The sequence below is a fragment of the Cydia pomonella genome, chromosome 3, assembly GCF_033807575.1.
Source record: "Cydia pomonella isolate Wapato2018A chromosome 3, ilCydPomo1, whole genome shotgun sequence".
NCBI classification, from domain to species: Eukaryota; Metazoa; Arthropoda; class Insecta; order Lepidoptera; family Tortricidae; genus Cydia; species Cydia pomonella.
In genome coordinates this window covers 19,336,844-19,353,344 of record NC_084705.1, presented here as the reverse complement: position 1 = coordinate 19,353,344, position 16,501 = coordinate 19,336,844, and the positions used below count along the sequence as shown (strand labels likewise).

General features: G+C 36.0%; 1 protein-coding gene across 1 annotated transcript in view; it reads right to left on the bottom strand.

The window, feature by feature from the left end:
* LOC133516222 (O-acyltransferase like protein-like) overlaps positions 1-16,501 on the bottom strand; it is a 47,552-nt gene that overhangs the window by 8,248 nt on the left and 22,803 nt on the right. The window contains exons 7-8 of the mRNA XM_061849034.1: positions 1,865-2,031; positions 743-928 (exon numbers count right to left, since the gene is read on the bottom strand). Coding sequence (XP_061705018.1) covers positions 743-928; positions 1,865-2,031 — 353 coding nt within the window. The remainder of the gene's footprint in view (positions 1-742; positions 929-1,864; positions 2,032-16,501) is intronic.

Here is a 16,501-nt window from a genome sequence, read left to right as displayed (position 1 = left end):
CCGAAAATTAAGTTCCTGAGATCGTCTTGCCGCATAACATTTGTCAAACGCGGGCCTCTTGCGAATACGTAATACACCGGCTGATTTTATTTCAGCGAAGGATGTGACTAGCAGTTATTTCACAACGCGGCTACTACACCCTATTCTGATTATTTCTGATACGCTAGCCATCAGTTAATACGTTAGCCATTGTGGTTCTCTGACGGATTAGTCCATTTTGGAATTTTATTCTTAAAGATAATTCTAAGTCAATTTCTTTTTATAGTATAGTGGGCTGCGTTCATCATATAATGCAAAACAATTTTACGGAACACGTAATATGTTAACGGCACCAATCATGGAACATTTAAGAGAAAATTTGGAGTGTTTTTGATATTTCACCGACACCTGTAAAATTTCTACCGCTTTACGCTTTACAAGTTGAATGTCCAATTCGTCCTTTATGTTTTCTATGTATTTAATGAAAGCTACTGCAATTGGTTTCAATATTATTAACCAATTAAAGCTGGTTTTTTGCTCCAGTCATGGAATGTATGGCGCCATTCATTTTAAAAATAACAAATATCAATGAAAAATTAAACTTAAGCAGCTCTTTGGCTCTTGTTTATGGTAAAATGTTGCCAGCGATTAAAAACCGATGGTAAATACTTTTTTACAGGATTTTTCTATACCATTCCATTACTGGTGCCTGTTCCATTATAGGGGTGTTTACTATATATCCACAATTTCACATGCTACTCACCACGCCTGTGGCAGGCACAGATGCTCGAAGGGGAACAGATTGGGGCTTAGGATGACGAGCTGCCACCAGTTGGAGCGGCACATGTCTCGTTCGCGCTTGACCACGGCGTCCCACATGGGGCCGGAGCCCAGATGCGGGACCCAAGTCATTGCCAAACCCATTACTACGAGCACGGCCGGCATTAGTCTGAAAACGCATCATGTATATAATATTATATCACATAATATGGCAAATAATTCCGCAATAGGTTGCGAATGATATAATTCTAATCTGACTTGATTCACTAATTAAGACGAAAATGGATTACGGCACGTGACTGCTTCAACATTATATTTTTATAATACACATCAAAATATTTTTATATTTTGACATACTTAGATGTATATTTCTTCGTTTTAATTTTTAAGTTAGGAGCATTCAAAATATTGTATTGTATTTGTTTTTCGTTCCTAACGTTTATAATATTCAAATAAACGAAAAAAAGGCAATCTAGGCATAGGTATGGGGAATTTACATCAAATTGTGTCAAAATATTTTCCATAATGTCAACATCCAGAGAGAAAAAGGGGGACTACGTTTGTATGGAGAAGCGGTGGTCCTAGTGGAACCCTCAGTCTAGTCATTTCAACGGACAATAAAATTGTAAATAACTACTCCTCTTAGTTGGATTAAGTACGTAATTTTGAACCAAATAACAAATTATTTGGTTTGATTTGGATGGTTTGGTATATGGGCAAACCCATATTATGCACAATAAGTACCAGTTATTATGCGTAAAACTTTGTTGGATGATGAGCTTTTCCTTCGAGACCTATGAAATAAAATTCTCAATTGCTTCAAAATGAGGAAGCCGTTGGGAATCGATTATTATGAATATTCCGCCACACCTGATGAATATCGTTTATTTTTGTAATTAGTAGGTGCTCTAGGGGTTATGGCGTCAGCCGGGAATGCTGAAGACCCTCATTCGAATGGAGCCTCGGCACAGAATGAATCCTACTACCGTACAGCCAACCCTAATAATTCGCTCGGAACAATGCAGATCCGAACGGACCCGAGAATGCCCGAACGCTCTAGTGTCTCCCCACTGGCCTCGGGCACAGGTGGCATTATAAAAGTTACCTGAACCATCTGTTGACGAGAGCCATAGGGATAGTCCTAAGCGAGAAGGGATGCGTCTCCGCGTAGACCAGCATCTTGTACGCCATCAGGAACCCGCCCATCACGAAGAAGATCTGCACGATCACGCGCGCGTTGAATAGCAGAGCTTTGAAGAAGTCGTTGTAAGACTGAAAAAACAAACATTCATTAAAAGCTTACTTACATGATATTTACACTGTGTCAAATACATCGTCGGAACATCGTGGTAATTAAACCAAAATCCAGTAAGGACTTAAGAAAATTGGTACATAAATTACGACATATAAGTACTACATACTTAGGCAGAATATTTCAGATTTGGCGAACTTTAGCGCGCAAGTCGCGCAACTAACATTGACATCACGTAGGGTTGCCACCTTTCTTCCACCGAAAAATAGTATTTTTCTCAAAATATTGAAATAAATATTGTATTTACTGGGAAAATGAAAAATTGGACACCGATTTGAGGCGAATAGCGGCGTTTAAAAATCCAATCACGGAGTCAGACCAAACTAAGTTGGCAGCGATTTTGAAAACCCAGCCTGTAAGCTGTGAGTAAACGTCATAATTTCATAGATGTTTGACGTTTCAAATAACACTTGCGCTGTCTGCGATATCAAAATCGCTGCCAACTTATCTTGGTCTGACTCTACGATGCGATATCAGTTTGTACACCCCCCTTTTGTATAACCCCTTTCTTTAGTGACGAAAATAAATGCATCATTTTTGAAAAGAGTGCTGATTTATGGTTAGTGTGTATTATGTCGTACATGTATTTGGTTCTGATTGCTCGAGTAGTAGATTTTTTTACGGGAAACAAATCCGGATTATTTTTTACAAATATGCAGACTTCACATATGTAGAGTGATGGGAAAGTAAGTATCCTGTTATCGATAAAGTAAGGTCTACATGATTCCATTTGATTAATACCGTAAATGGAACGAATGCATTTTTTTGTAATCTGAAAATTCTGTCTTTATTACTGCTATAGTATGATACTATATATACATCACGTGACCCTTTATAAGGTTTATAATAATAATTAAGGTAATTTATTAACCGACTTCAGAAAAAGGAGGAGGTTATGAATTCGACCGGTTTTTTATTTTTGTTACCTTAGAACTCCGTCATTTCATTCAGCATTTGTATCAAGCATTTGCATTCAAAAAGTGCCATTTGATGAAGTGGAACGACTGATAAAGACAGAAAAGAACTCTGCATCGATGCGTATTTCACGTTTAAATCGCCAAACGTGTCTTCTGCCTTAAGTTTGATCCCATCAAAAACATTTTCATGTAAAAGGTTGCCAAGACGAAATCATAAGGCTCACACTGTCAAAAAGTTCTCAGATCTCTTGTAGAGGCAAGCTTCTAACTCTACAAAGGCCTAACTTTACGAACTGTATACCTTAGTCAAAAGTGTCAAAACATATGGCTTGGCCGTTTCGCTACCGTCACGTGGGCATAAGGTGAAAAATGTATTCACTTATCATTATTTTTTATTATACAATACTCCTAGTAATAAAGGCCAAGCCTCAGAGTCGGCATTGGGTTCGACTGTATGTTGACACTTGTAAGATTTGGCTTGGTATCGACTTCAAGCATCCGTTTCTAGAGCATATAAAAGAGAATATTTTATTCCTTTTATTCGAATTCGAACGCGACGAGCGACGGAAAAAAAAGGTTTGGTTGATATTGTAGCTTTACCAACTAAACCAATTATGTTAGTAATTTTATTTAGTATACTTAACTATATAAAAATATAGTTATTTAGCTATATATGTTACTCGTAAGTCTTTTTCACAATAAATGTTACGATCTGCTGGAAAAAGAGTATGGTTTCTGAAAGAGGCTTTTGGGAAAATTCAGCGAAGAACCAAATTGGAAGTTACAAGTATGAATGGCTTCTCTGCATTTTGTAGTTTTCCTTTTGTCTTGGGGCCCACGCAACATGAAGTCATGTAAGTACGCACGAGTTAGGTACAACTCTGTGATTTTAAATTGTCTTGATATATTAATGAAGGCTATAATATGTTACACTTGTTTCAGAATATGTAGTTTTTGGTCCCCGCGTCGTGAATAAATGTACCTAAATATTTTATCCCTCATTAAATTTAATATTATGTACACGCTGTTCGACCCGCACTATATTTAAACATAACTATGTTGCATATTAACTTTTTCCCGGTGCCCTATTGATTTTCCGACAAATAATACGCCTTATTTCGATTCGCCGACAACGATTCGCAGACGGGTTCTTTGGCCGAGTAACGATTGGCAGAATGTCATTTCGCATAATAGTCGTTTGCACGAGTAGTCGATACGCAGAACATTGATAAGCATATTTACTTTCCGTAGAATAATCATTTAGTAACTCTCACAATTACCCGAGAAAATATTGGTCGAAACACAATAGGTCGAATAATCATTTGGCATTAATATTGATTAACAAAACTTCGCTCTTATTTACAATATGGCTAGACTAGGACATGACTAACCTACACAACAACTTTTGAAACATTTAATTATATACTTATTTTCATTAACACAAATTACCATAAATTTTTATGCCTTGAAAGGAGCAATTCTTGTATATACAGGGTGATTCATGAGACGTGAGCAGGACTAAGCCTACACAATCAGTAAATGTTAATGAACCGTTCATCATCATATTTAAGTAAAACAATCTCGCTTTATTTCTGTTATTTATCTTTTTGGGAAGGACAAATTTGATAATCTACAATCATGGACACCCTACAACACTTAATTAAGAAAGATAAAACCTCTTTAACCGTTATGACAGCAGTTTGATTATGAAGAAAACAAAATGTCACACTTGAGTGAGATACGATTTTTCAAAAGTAAATTTCAATTTGTCACTTGTTATGGATAAAACAAAGAGGGTGACCATACATGGCGTAAATAAATTAAAACATTTTTTTTCGAACAGTAAAAAATAAAAGAACGTTAATCTCACAAATACTGGTACGAAACAGTTGCTTATAACTTACTGAATGCTCAAGCTTGATCCTGCTGACGTCTCCTGAATCACCCTGTGTATATATTTATACATTTTGGGAATCCCGGATCGGCTCTAACGATTTCGATGAAATTTGCTATATGGGGATTTTCGAGGGGCGAAAAATCGATCTAGCTAGGTCGTATCTCTGGGAAAACACGCATTTTTGAGTTTTATACATTTTGCGAGCAAGGCTCGGTTGTCCAGATATTAAAAACCTATTGCATAGGTACGATGGCCCACACTGTTAATTGTCAATCGGTGGACCTTATTACAAAAGGCATAAGGTCCACCGGTGGACAGTTAAAGAGTGTTACTGTTTGTACAATACCAATGCTTTTGTTCATATTTAAGTTAAAAATTGATTCAAACCTAAACTATGCTTAACGCATATACTTAAAAAAGGATAATATTTTATTTCATCCTTTCTGAAGTCAGTTTTTTTGTAAAAATACTTTATTGCGAAAATAATGATATTTAAAATGTGAAACGGTATTCGACTAAACATTCCTTAAACGTAACGATTACTCTGCCAAATGAAAATCGTCCAATAATAGTTCTGCTAATTTACACAGAAGCGAACTGAACTGTATGTGAACCAAGAGTCTGCGTAATGTTAGTCGACCAAACGTTACATCTACAAATAAATCATACTGCGAAACGATGTTCGGCGAATCGTTGTCTGCGAATCGATAATCTGCGAATTGATTGTCGGAGAATCATTAGGAACCCCCCTTTTTCATGTCCACACTATTTGACATTTCGGGACCTCGAGGGATTGCAGCCATCTTGGGAAATTGGTACCATCCTGGGGAAATTCGCATTTTACTCTAAATTTACGTTATCTAGGAAAATATGGTATAAGACAACATTAAAGCTTATTAAATCCTACACAAAAAAGTCCTAGATATCTTTGCGGAAAAATACATCTTGCTATAGAAAATACTTGCTGAATCTAGTTTTCCATCTTTATAGAAAACTCGGAGGAATATGAATTCCACTTTTATTTATGAATCTAGGTTTAGCGCTTATACATTTCCAGGGGACATTCTCTTAATAGGAAACTCGGAGGAATACGAGTTCTACTTTTGTCTATACATTTGTACGTGATCTATCCCAATAACAACATTTTATTCCACTGCGACTTCACCAGAAAGTAGGGTTATGGGTTTAAGTACTGATGATTCAGAACATCCTGTAGCTTAGGATATTGGCCGGACCCATATTTCTAAAAGAAAGCTTCGTTTTAGGGACATAGATCTTACAAAATACATCTAATATATAATTCTTGTGTGGAATATAATAAACTTCCGTTTCCCTATACACAACGTTTACATAAAACTCATACATTTCGAGAAAAAAAAAAAAACAAAAAAGGCGTATACTTCTCAAGATGGCACCTGGCCGCGTAGCCAACGTTACAATCGTTAACGCTCCGCTCTCTCTATCACTCTTCCATATTAGTGCGAATGTGAAAGTTGCGTTTCGTTCGCCACGGAGCGTGAACGATAGGCACGTTGGCTACGCGGGCAAATCCTCGTGGGCCCCAAAGCTCGAATTTTAAGGAACGTTAACATGAATCCCAGAGATTGTATGTGTCAAATTTTATTACTGTCACCATTGTTAGAACCCTAACATAAAATCTGTTTTTGCAATCACAATATTTAGCCCATAAATTTTTCTTCCGATATTTATAGTAATTTTGTATTGCATAGCACTCGTGTATGGATTTACCGATGTCTGTTTAATTGAAATCTGCTCAGTAATTTAGAAAAAAAATATGATTTAATATTCGGCGTCCTGTCAAGGCGGCTGTACTGGTTTTTTTTAAATAAAACAAGTGTAAACAGGTTGTGAAGGGCAAGAGGAATCTACCGATATGCCATTTTAATAAATCCGGCCCGTATCCTAAGCTACAGAGTGTACTGAATCATCAGTACTTACACCCATAACTTAACTTTCTGGTCGCAGTCAGTAGGAACCGGGTACGTCCTTAAACTACGTCCAAAAGAGAGGTATGGGCATTGTGAATGTCATCTCGCTTTGTGTGGTAGGGCACAGCCAGTGGATGCCATTCCAGATCTAGAGCAGAGCCCAACTGGGGAAGTACCTCCACCTTAACAGCAGCTAAATAACACTAGACCCTACTCATAGTGTTGTGTTCCTGCCGTTGTGTAAGGTTGCCAGAGCTCAACGAGGGGGGGGGTTTAGGGTCGGCAACGCGCATGTAACTCCTCTGGAGTTGCAGGCGTACATAGGCTACGGAGACTGCTTACCATCAGGCGGGCCGTATGCTTGTTTGCCACCGACGTAGTATAAAAAAAAAGTCAAGTATGTAAGTAGTCAAGATGAGATGTTGTAGATCATGTACAAATGTATAAATAAGAGTGGAATTCATATTCCTCCGAGTTTTCTATAAAGATAATGTCCCCTGGAAAAAGATACAGCATGTATTTTCTATAACAAGATGTATTTTTCCGCAAAGATATCTAGGACTTTTTTGTGTAGAATTTAATAAGTTTTAATGTTGTGTTACACCATATTTTCATAGAGAACGTATATTTTGAGCAAAACGCGAATTTCTCCAGGATGGTACACATTTTCAAGATAAATGCGATTCCTCGAGGTCCCCAAATGTCAACATGAAAAAAGGGGCCTTTAATTTACATACATATATACCAAATTTCAGGACTGTCCCAGAGATTTCGAGGTTTGTTCTATTCCGATTGTGCTAATACCGATGCGCTTATCAATGTTGTGCGTTTCTGCACCTAATAATATGCGTAGAGCCTAGTGTTTCTTAACTTCTTCTGAATATAATATGTTAGCTTCCAAAAGAATTTTACGCATATATTCCAACAATTATTGGAATATATGTGTAAAATTGAGTATATACGGTAATAAACTTCCACAGGCATAATTGTTTGAAATTGTTTTATCGTTAAAGCGTGTCCGCCGTGAGGAAATGTGCAACCATCGCGCCTCGGGTTGCCCAACACGGCTCGCCGCGGTAACTGATATTTTGTTCTATGTAGCGACTTTACCTACATACTCTGTACGGCAGACGTCTACGGAAACAATGTTCTGTCTTGCTTTTTAATTTAATTTAACCCTCTTATCAAAATAAGGTGAGCAAAAACCATTACAATGAAAACTTAAAAAATATTTTTTTTTAATTAACTTCCTTACTAACTATACTGTGTTGTTCTAAGATAGCCTAACTCCTATTTTTGGATAACGAGTAAGAGTACCTAAGTACTTTCAGATCACATACTTCACATATTTTCTAGGTACCTACCGTAAACGAAAAAGAACGGTCAAGTGCGAAATCATTTAACTCGCTCACCGAGGGTTCCGTACTAACTGTCAATAATCTCATGCAACAACAACAAAAATGAAAAGAAATGCCCAGTTAGACGTGTGAGTTTATTCATCTTGTAATATTTGGTAAACTTCTGAGTTAAGCGGGGAGGGATGTATTTCCCAACCCCATATTGGTAATGGCCAGCCGCACGCATTAAAAGAGTCTTTTAACTTTTTTTATTGTAAAAAAAAAACACTTGCAATGCGTGGGTAAGGGTTCCTTTCTAACTTTTAGGTATGAAACCCGATAAAGAAAAGTTACTAAACGACACAATTTGCCAACCTCGGATATCTGTTTTATTTAGGCATACTGTAAACCTAACGGTTTGGTTTCATATGCAAATGGTTAGAAATATTTTTTCTTAAGTTAACTTAGTCGTGAGAAAGACCTTCGCAGTCATGTGTTGCACAATATACCCATGTTTTGTCAGTGCATAAGTTTGACAACTGATTCTATCGACAGATGGTTGTTATTTGCTATTGACCTTAAAACCTGATGTGATGTTGGATAATGTTTTTAGAGGGTTCCGCTTATGATCAATGAATATAAAAACTTGTGTGGCTGTAATATGTATCTATCAATAAATAAATGATTTTAGTTTCCTGAGGAATAAAAAAGTAAGGACAAATAATCAGAGACAAAACAACAAAAAGTAAAAACAAATCTTCCCAAACTGATCGGTTTACCAATACACTATTGAAAATATTATCTATAACATTATTGTCGAGCTCCAATAGATGGATTCAGGTCCAGACCTAGAAACTTCGACAAAAATATAATAATTTGAAATATTGAACGATGAAATTATATAATTCCGTGGTAGAATCTGGGTTGCAGTTTTGCTGCAAATTATTTTGTTGCCGAAACCACAAGCGAAAGTATAATTATTCGCTAAAAGTTGTAAAAATTTACAACGGAGAGGTCGTCTGCGGTTGTTAGATTGATATTGCAAAATATTAAGCCGAACGAAACCCTTCTTTTTAATTTTAAAAATGATTTTACTAATATACTTTTAAGATTGAATTGATTTATGCATCTAATTTAAGTAAACTATTTTTATGAATTTCTATACTACACATGTGTAATTATAACATGTTAGTAAATATTAGATGCATTACCTATTATTTACTTTAACGGGACTTAATCGCGTATAAGTACTTGTAAGCTTTAAAATAATTACCGCCGACGTTTTGAGGACGGTGGTAATTGTCACCTCGGAGAAAGACTGGCAAAGGTGGACATCAAGTTTGAAACTACTTACTTGATCATGTTTATCACCTTGAACGATTTGCATAATAGGGATGTCATTCGGGATTAAGTCTCGTTACAGTAAATAATAATGTGTGACGAGAAACGTGAAAGTTGAAAACAGAAATTTTAGAAGAATTTAACAAACTTGAAATATTTTAAATTCATATTGGCCTAGCAACACGCTCTTATGAAAAGTTATAATGTAGCCTCTACCTATAAGTAATTATCAGAGTAATGTATTGATGTATTTCCATATCTAGGGACCATAGGGCCCCGGACCTTTGGAAGGCATGCTTGAGGCCGAAGCCAACAGCACAAAGGCCCTTTAAGACAAGTATTGCATTGTTATAGAGGTCAAATTTAATAAGTAAGTATAAGAAATTCACAAAAAGATAGCCAAACCTTAAAAAAATAAACATCGACCATTCTTATCTGAAATCCTTCATAATTTTCCAATAACCCTTAAATTTACTTTTTATCTATCAAGTAAGTGCAGTATGGTCTGCTGCACCTCAGAACCCTAAATTACCAGAGTCATCGGCCGCGCATTCCGGTCAAGGACGCCATTATTCTCAATAACGGGCTCCACTTGTTTCAACATCACGATTTTGTGTGCATGATTCGGTTTGGTAGTTGATATAGCCATAAAGACCACAAGTTGACCACGAGAGCGTGAACTTGTAAGCAATACCGTACAACATCATCGCGAAAGAAAAGAGTAACTAGTCGGCGAAATAAATTTGTCGAAATCATTATTGTTGAGGCTCGGAAGTAGCTACTTGCTGGCTGATGATTAATTTTAAACGGATGACCTTGGGAGTCCGTTTGATTGAATCCGAAGCCAGCAATTAGCTTTCCACCCGAGTCATAATATATATAGTGCTTTTCTCATAAATGGTACCTACACGAAAAAAACTGGTACAGTCAGCATCAAAAGTAGCGGATCAAATAACGTTTTATAAGTATCTACCATTCTGTAACGGCTTAACAAAAAGTTGTGTCTTTAATATAGAACAACTAAGACTGTAAAAGATATACTTTCGAGCGCGAATTTTAACAATTTATCTTTATTTGGAAAAGTTATCCGAAATATCAGATACTTTTGGCGCGTTGTTTCATCCGCTACTTTTGATGCTGACTGTACCTAGTCGACTATCAATTTTATTAAAAAAAAACACTTTCCAGAAATGTATTAAAAGTTTAATTGTCATGTTGTTTATTTTTTAAAATTATAAATTGAAGTGTATTTTTCTACCGAAAATACAGAAACCTATTACATTTGAGACAACTACCTAAATAGTCGCGGTACCAACATTATAATATTAAGTCGACTTTCCTGTCCATATTTGATAATATATCAAGCGACTGATCGTTGTTTGACCTTTAATGGCTTTTGTTCTAAGCTCTAAGTAGCGAAGGTTGTTTACCTTTAAATTTAATGTTAAAAACATTTATTCAGAACGAAGAGAAATAAGAAAGATCTACTTACATGGGTTCCATTAATATATATTAATGTAGTGTGTGGGTGTAGGCATTGAGGTATTGGGACCGTGCGAAGTGCATGGTGGGGGTAAGTAAAGCGATCCCAGCGCATAAGGTGGTAAAAATTTGAACTAACTGCGGATAGCGTCTTTAACATTTCGTACAATTATATGGCTCGAAATGAAACTTTGATTTACGATTACTACTGAAATATTCATTTAAATTGTATGCTGTAAGGGATTGTAATCTGTATGAAATGTTTAATATAACTAACGTATTTCCATTGTTAATAATGTATCCATATAAATAGCTTTGCAAATGCCACATATTACGTGATCTTTTTCTAGAAGTTAAGAATGGATATAGTAAGTTATCCTTAAAAGATACATCGCGGACTTTTTTGTAGACCTATGAATGAGAAACAACCCCACCATACATTGTGTTGTTATAGCTCAAACGGATTAGGCAGCGTTTTCGATTAAAGCTCCTAGACAGCGTGATTTTTTCCGACAACATCGTTATATTTCAAACAATTTACACAAAACCTTAACAAGTTATATACTTAAGCCTTCCTCAAGAATCACTCTATTGATAGATAAAAGTCGTATGAAAATCCGTTCAGTAGTTTTTAGTTTTGGAGTAGTTTTATAAGATGTAGTGAATTGACGTTTTCCCCTAGACTTGCGGACACTAGGTTGCGTGACAGTCGTGCACGCTCCCAATAGTACTAGAGTCGGCATCTCCAACAAAATGATTCTACACCTCATTGAAGTGCAGGCACTTCATTGCGTTTAGTACGTCACCGCCCCGACTACTGGCGAGATGCCACACATGTAATGAAAAAAAAAAAAAAATATTGAAAATGCCTTTATGCGTTATGAAAATGTCTTCTAATAATGTTCTAATAATATTTAGAAACATAATAAAAGCAATATAATAACAATACACTGCGAAAAATGTTTTGAATTAAGCTTATTTAGATTATTATATTTAGCTTATTGAAACGTCACTTTAAACACGCGCGGTGGTACGCCATTGTCTTTGGCGCATAGATTACATTTCGCAGATGTACTAATGATAATCTACCTTATTGTTTGTAGAATATATAAACAAAAGGGCCACGTGCGAGTCGGACTCGCCCATGAAGGGTTCCGTACCATTTATGACGTATTAAAAAAACTACTTACTGGATCTCGTTCAAATCAATTTGCGGTGGAAGTTTGCATGGTAATGTACATCAATTACATCATACATATTTTTTTAGTTTTATCATTCTGTTATTTTAGAAGTTACAGGGGGGAGGGGACACATATTTTACCACTTTGGAAGTGTCTCTCGCGCAAACTATTCAGCTTAGAAAAAATTATATTATAAACCTCAATATCATTTTTGAAGACCTATCCATAGATAGCCCATACGTATGGGTTAGATGAAAAAAAAAATTTTTGGGGTTCAGTTCTAAGTGTGGGGAACCTCCAAAATTGATTGTTTTTTTTTCTATTTTTGTGTGAAAATTTTAATGCGGTTCATAGAATACATCTAATAACCAAGTTTCAACAGTATAGTTCTTATAGTTTCGGAAAAGTGGCTGTGACATACGGACGGACAGACAGACAGACATGACGAATCCATAAGGGTTCCGTTTTTTGCCATTTTACATTAATTGTTATCTTGTAATTTTTTTAAGTGTTTTTCTTATATTTAAAGAATATAATATTATGTTATAAGCGCGATTTGATCAAAATTGCTACGAGTACGAGAGTCAAACAAAAGGTATTAAGACTATTTTTATAAATTTTAATATCGATAGTGTCACAAAAGAAACAAAAGTCATTACACTTTAATGGAAATAAATAAATTTTATCTAGATTCTTGACAGTACGTATTTAGGCAGAAAATGAACAGTTGTCATTACAGTTTCGCCTCTGACTAGCTATTATTCTTAAGCTTAGTGAAAGACGTCAAACGCCAAAAATGGCGGACACAATTTGTTCCCGATAGCGTGTTTAGTACGTAGTAAATTTATGTCAGTGTTCCCCCTACGTACAATAATGGATACTACAGGATAATTATATTACAAGTATTAATATAATTGTGTCAAAGTCAATGTCAGTCCCAAAGTTAAAAGGCCATTTAATCTAAAGTACTTTTATCAAGGGACAAATAGTTTTCCTTGTGGTTGTATTACTTTTAACCAGCTTTTAACAGAAAATATTTCTTGTTTTAGGTATTGCTTGTTAGTTATATTTCAAAATTGCCTTATTGAAATTGTAGAAGCAATAAAAATATAATATTAACAACAAAGTTTGGAGTAGGGAGTTTGCAGCGCGGGTACTGTAGACGAGCAATTTGCTCAACAGACCATTATCGGACTACCGCAATATTTTTTACAAACAGTACCTTAATGAGATCTATTTACGTATTTGACGACGGCCCTTAAAATCAGGGGTCTCCAAACTACAACTCGCGAGCCCAGCCAGCCGAGCGCGGGCGGAGCCCTTTCAATTTTCAATCCACACAGCGGAGGGATGGCAAGAGAGGCGAAGGCTTGGTTCGACAAAGGCTAAAACAGCCAAAGTAGGAATTGATTGAGTCTCAGGCCAAAACATTTGGAGACCCTTACATTAAATAACAAAACGCAAACGTACCTAAGTAATGAAAGAAGCATAGTTATGTATGATATTAAGATATACAGAGAGTTACTTAGATGTCTTTTTCATAGTTGGAATAGACAACCATGTAAATTAAAAATCGTTGTAAGAAATGTTGTTATTTAGAACCATCTTTTCACACCCTTTTTAGGGTTCCGTACCTCAAAAGGAAAAAAACGGAACACTTATAGGATTATTTTATCGCCCATCCGTCCGTCTGTCTATCAAGACTCTTTCCTTGGGAACGCGAGGAAGTATCCAGGTGAAATTAAAACCATATACTCAGGTCAGGTCTCCAGTTCCTTGAAGCTATGAAAAAATCAAACCCAGGTTAACGTAAAAAAAGATACGGCCGTTTATGCCGCTAAAAATGTATATTTTGACACTTTAAGGGAATCATAATTTATAGGGTACTTCCCGTTGACCTAGAACTATGAAATTTGGCAAGTAATATCGTAGAACACTACAAGTACTGGATAAAAATCGAAATCTATTTGTGAGAAATAAAAAAATAAGTCATATTTTTATGGAACCCTCGGTGGATGAGTCCGGCTTTAAAAAAAACTAATCTAGCGGCAATAATAAAAAACTGCTTATAATATTTATATTGTGTTATTTCCGTAGTTAAACTTCTTGTATACTCCAGTACTAAGTTAATTTAAAGTAACAGCATCTATAAAAGTACAATACATTGTATTTGTTCTCTCGGCTTTTACCGTTTTCTTTGTAGCTTAACTTAGATTGTTAATTTTTAGGGCAACAGATAAAAAAATTGTCGGCATTTTATTTATTGTAAGAAGCAGAAGCTTACTTGTTATATGAGATAGGTATGTATGTACCTTCATCGGTCGGAAAATAAGAGTTTGCTTGCCGTGTGCCAAATAGAAGGCCGAGCGTAAGCGAGCATGACTATTATTGGTGCAATAAACGATACGTATGAAGGTAGGTATTTTGATACTTGTGCAATAAAACAACCATTAAAAACATTACCTTACTACCAACCTAAAGTTAAGAATACATTGAGAAATCCAAACGAGGCAGTGAGGAAGAATTTGAAACCCTATTTAAGGTGTCACGAGCTAGGTGCTAAGGTGTATTCATAACGAGCATCAAGTTGATTTGAAGAATTTTATGAACTTGTTAGCATTTTTAAAAAGATGATCGGTTAAACGACGCTCGAAAGATCTCGGCTGATATGGTTCACTTTCCACCCTTGGTTAACAATCTATTAATTCATCATAAACGAAAATTCACAAGGAATGGAGCGGCAGAAAATCGCCAATGATTACGAAAATGCAATTATGTAAACGACATTTCGTTTCGTCCAGTGTCCACACCGATTGGCGCGTCGGGTCGGGCCACAACGACAGCGACTTATAGGTACTTTTATTGGCTAGGGCAAAGTGTGTGTTGGAAACACAAGCGAAGACAACGCACAACGTGGGAGAAATGTCAACTATCACAGGACGACATCATCACACTATTCGACAGCTGTCACCTGTCCCAAACTCGCCAGAGCAAATACTAATAATTTACAGATAAAGTCATAAGCGCTCGTAAATTACGATACTCTTCTACAGTGGGTTTGAATTTGTAGATGTGACCTAAGTGGTATATGAATATTGAAGTGGATGGTAAGTTCTTGAATTGAGTGTCTGGAAGTTATCTACTGAATGTTAAAGTGGACGGTATGACCAATGTCAATATTACCCGAGGCGATGATACAAAATAAGCGTAACATTTATTTAATACTTAGTGCGTCCCTGACAGGAACTTAAGAGTGAGCGGGTCGCATTGGTACGTCTTTCTCAACGACATAATTTTTTTCGTTTCTAAATTAATGAAGTAGGGCCGCGGAGAAGACCGCTCGCTGCGTGGCCGCAAGGGCAGTATGTCACTAACCGGTCCAGTTCTCGAGCGCCCACTGCGTTCTTACGCCATTTCACTTGCCTTTTCCTTCGACTTGCTGCGGCATTGCTCAGCGATTGTACCTCAATAACTACAGTTTTAAAAGCAGTTTGTAGACAATGTATATTTAGATAATTTGGGCACAAGTGAACAATATAGTTGCAACTGAACCATGTGATATGTCACTGTGAAATGGACGAGTCAAATAATTATTATATAATCGGATTTATCAGATAATGACCCTTTTGATATTTAATACTCAAATGTTAAAATTATGCCAGGAGCGTTATATTATATGTACATGTCTGCTGGTACATTTTACATTTTACTAATTAAATTAGGCTCGTCTCGTTGGTAAATTAATAAGACCATAATATCGGTATGACCCTTGTCATGTATCGCCAACTTTAACCTTTTAAGGTTTTGGCTAGAGTTCGCCCTCGCAAATATAGTCTAATTTATATGTGATTTTTCCTTGCATTTGCTCTTGATTAAAATAAGTAAAAATTCAATTAGAAACTACAATTTTGGCTAGCCCCCTCTTAAGGTGTCTGCTGTGATAAATAATGCACTTCTATTTTTTTACATGCCCGAATTCGATCAGGAAATGGATACTAAAATTAACATTTGCTTACAATACTTATTCATGTCAAGTAAGTATTTTAGAGATCAACTTGCAATTTAAAGTTTTGCTTATTTTTGTAGGCTTGAGATAGCTGCCGTTGTCTTATTAAAAGGGTGGCCAAAATTTGGTGTTTATCTAAGTTAATTGGTGCTAAAATATTAATACACAGCCAAATTATATTATTGCCTAAATGCTGCTGTTTAAAATTTTAGATGCCCGGAAAATAACAAGAAGCCTACATTAATTAATAAAACAGATATGCCACTGTGATTTCCATGTTCGTAGTTAGTAATATTATTATATATGAATTTCCTTTGATA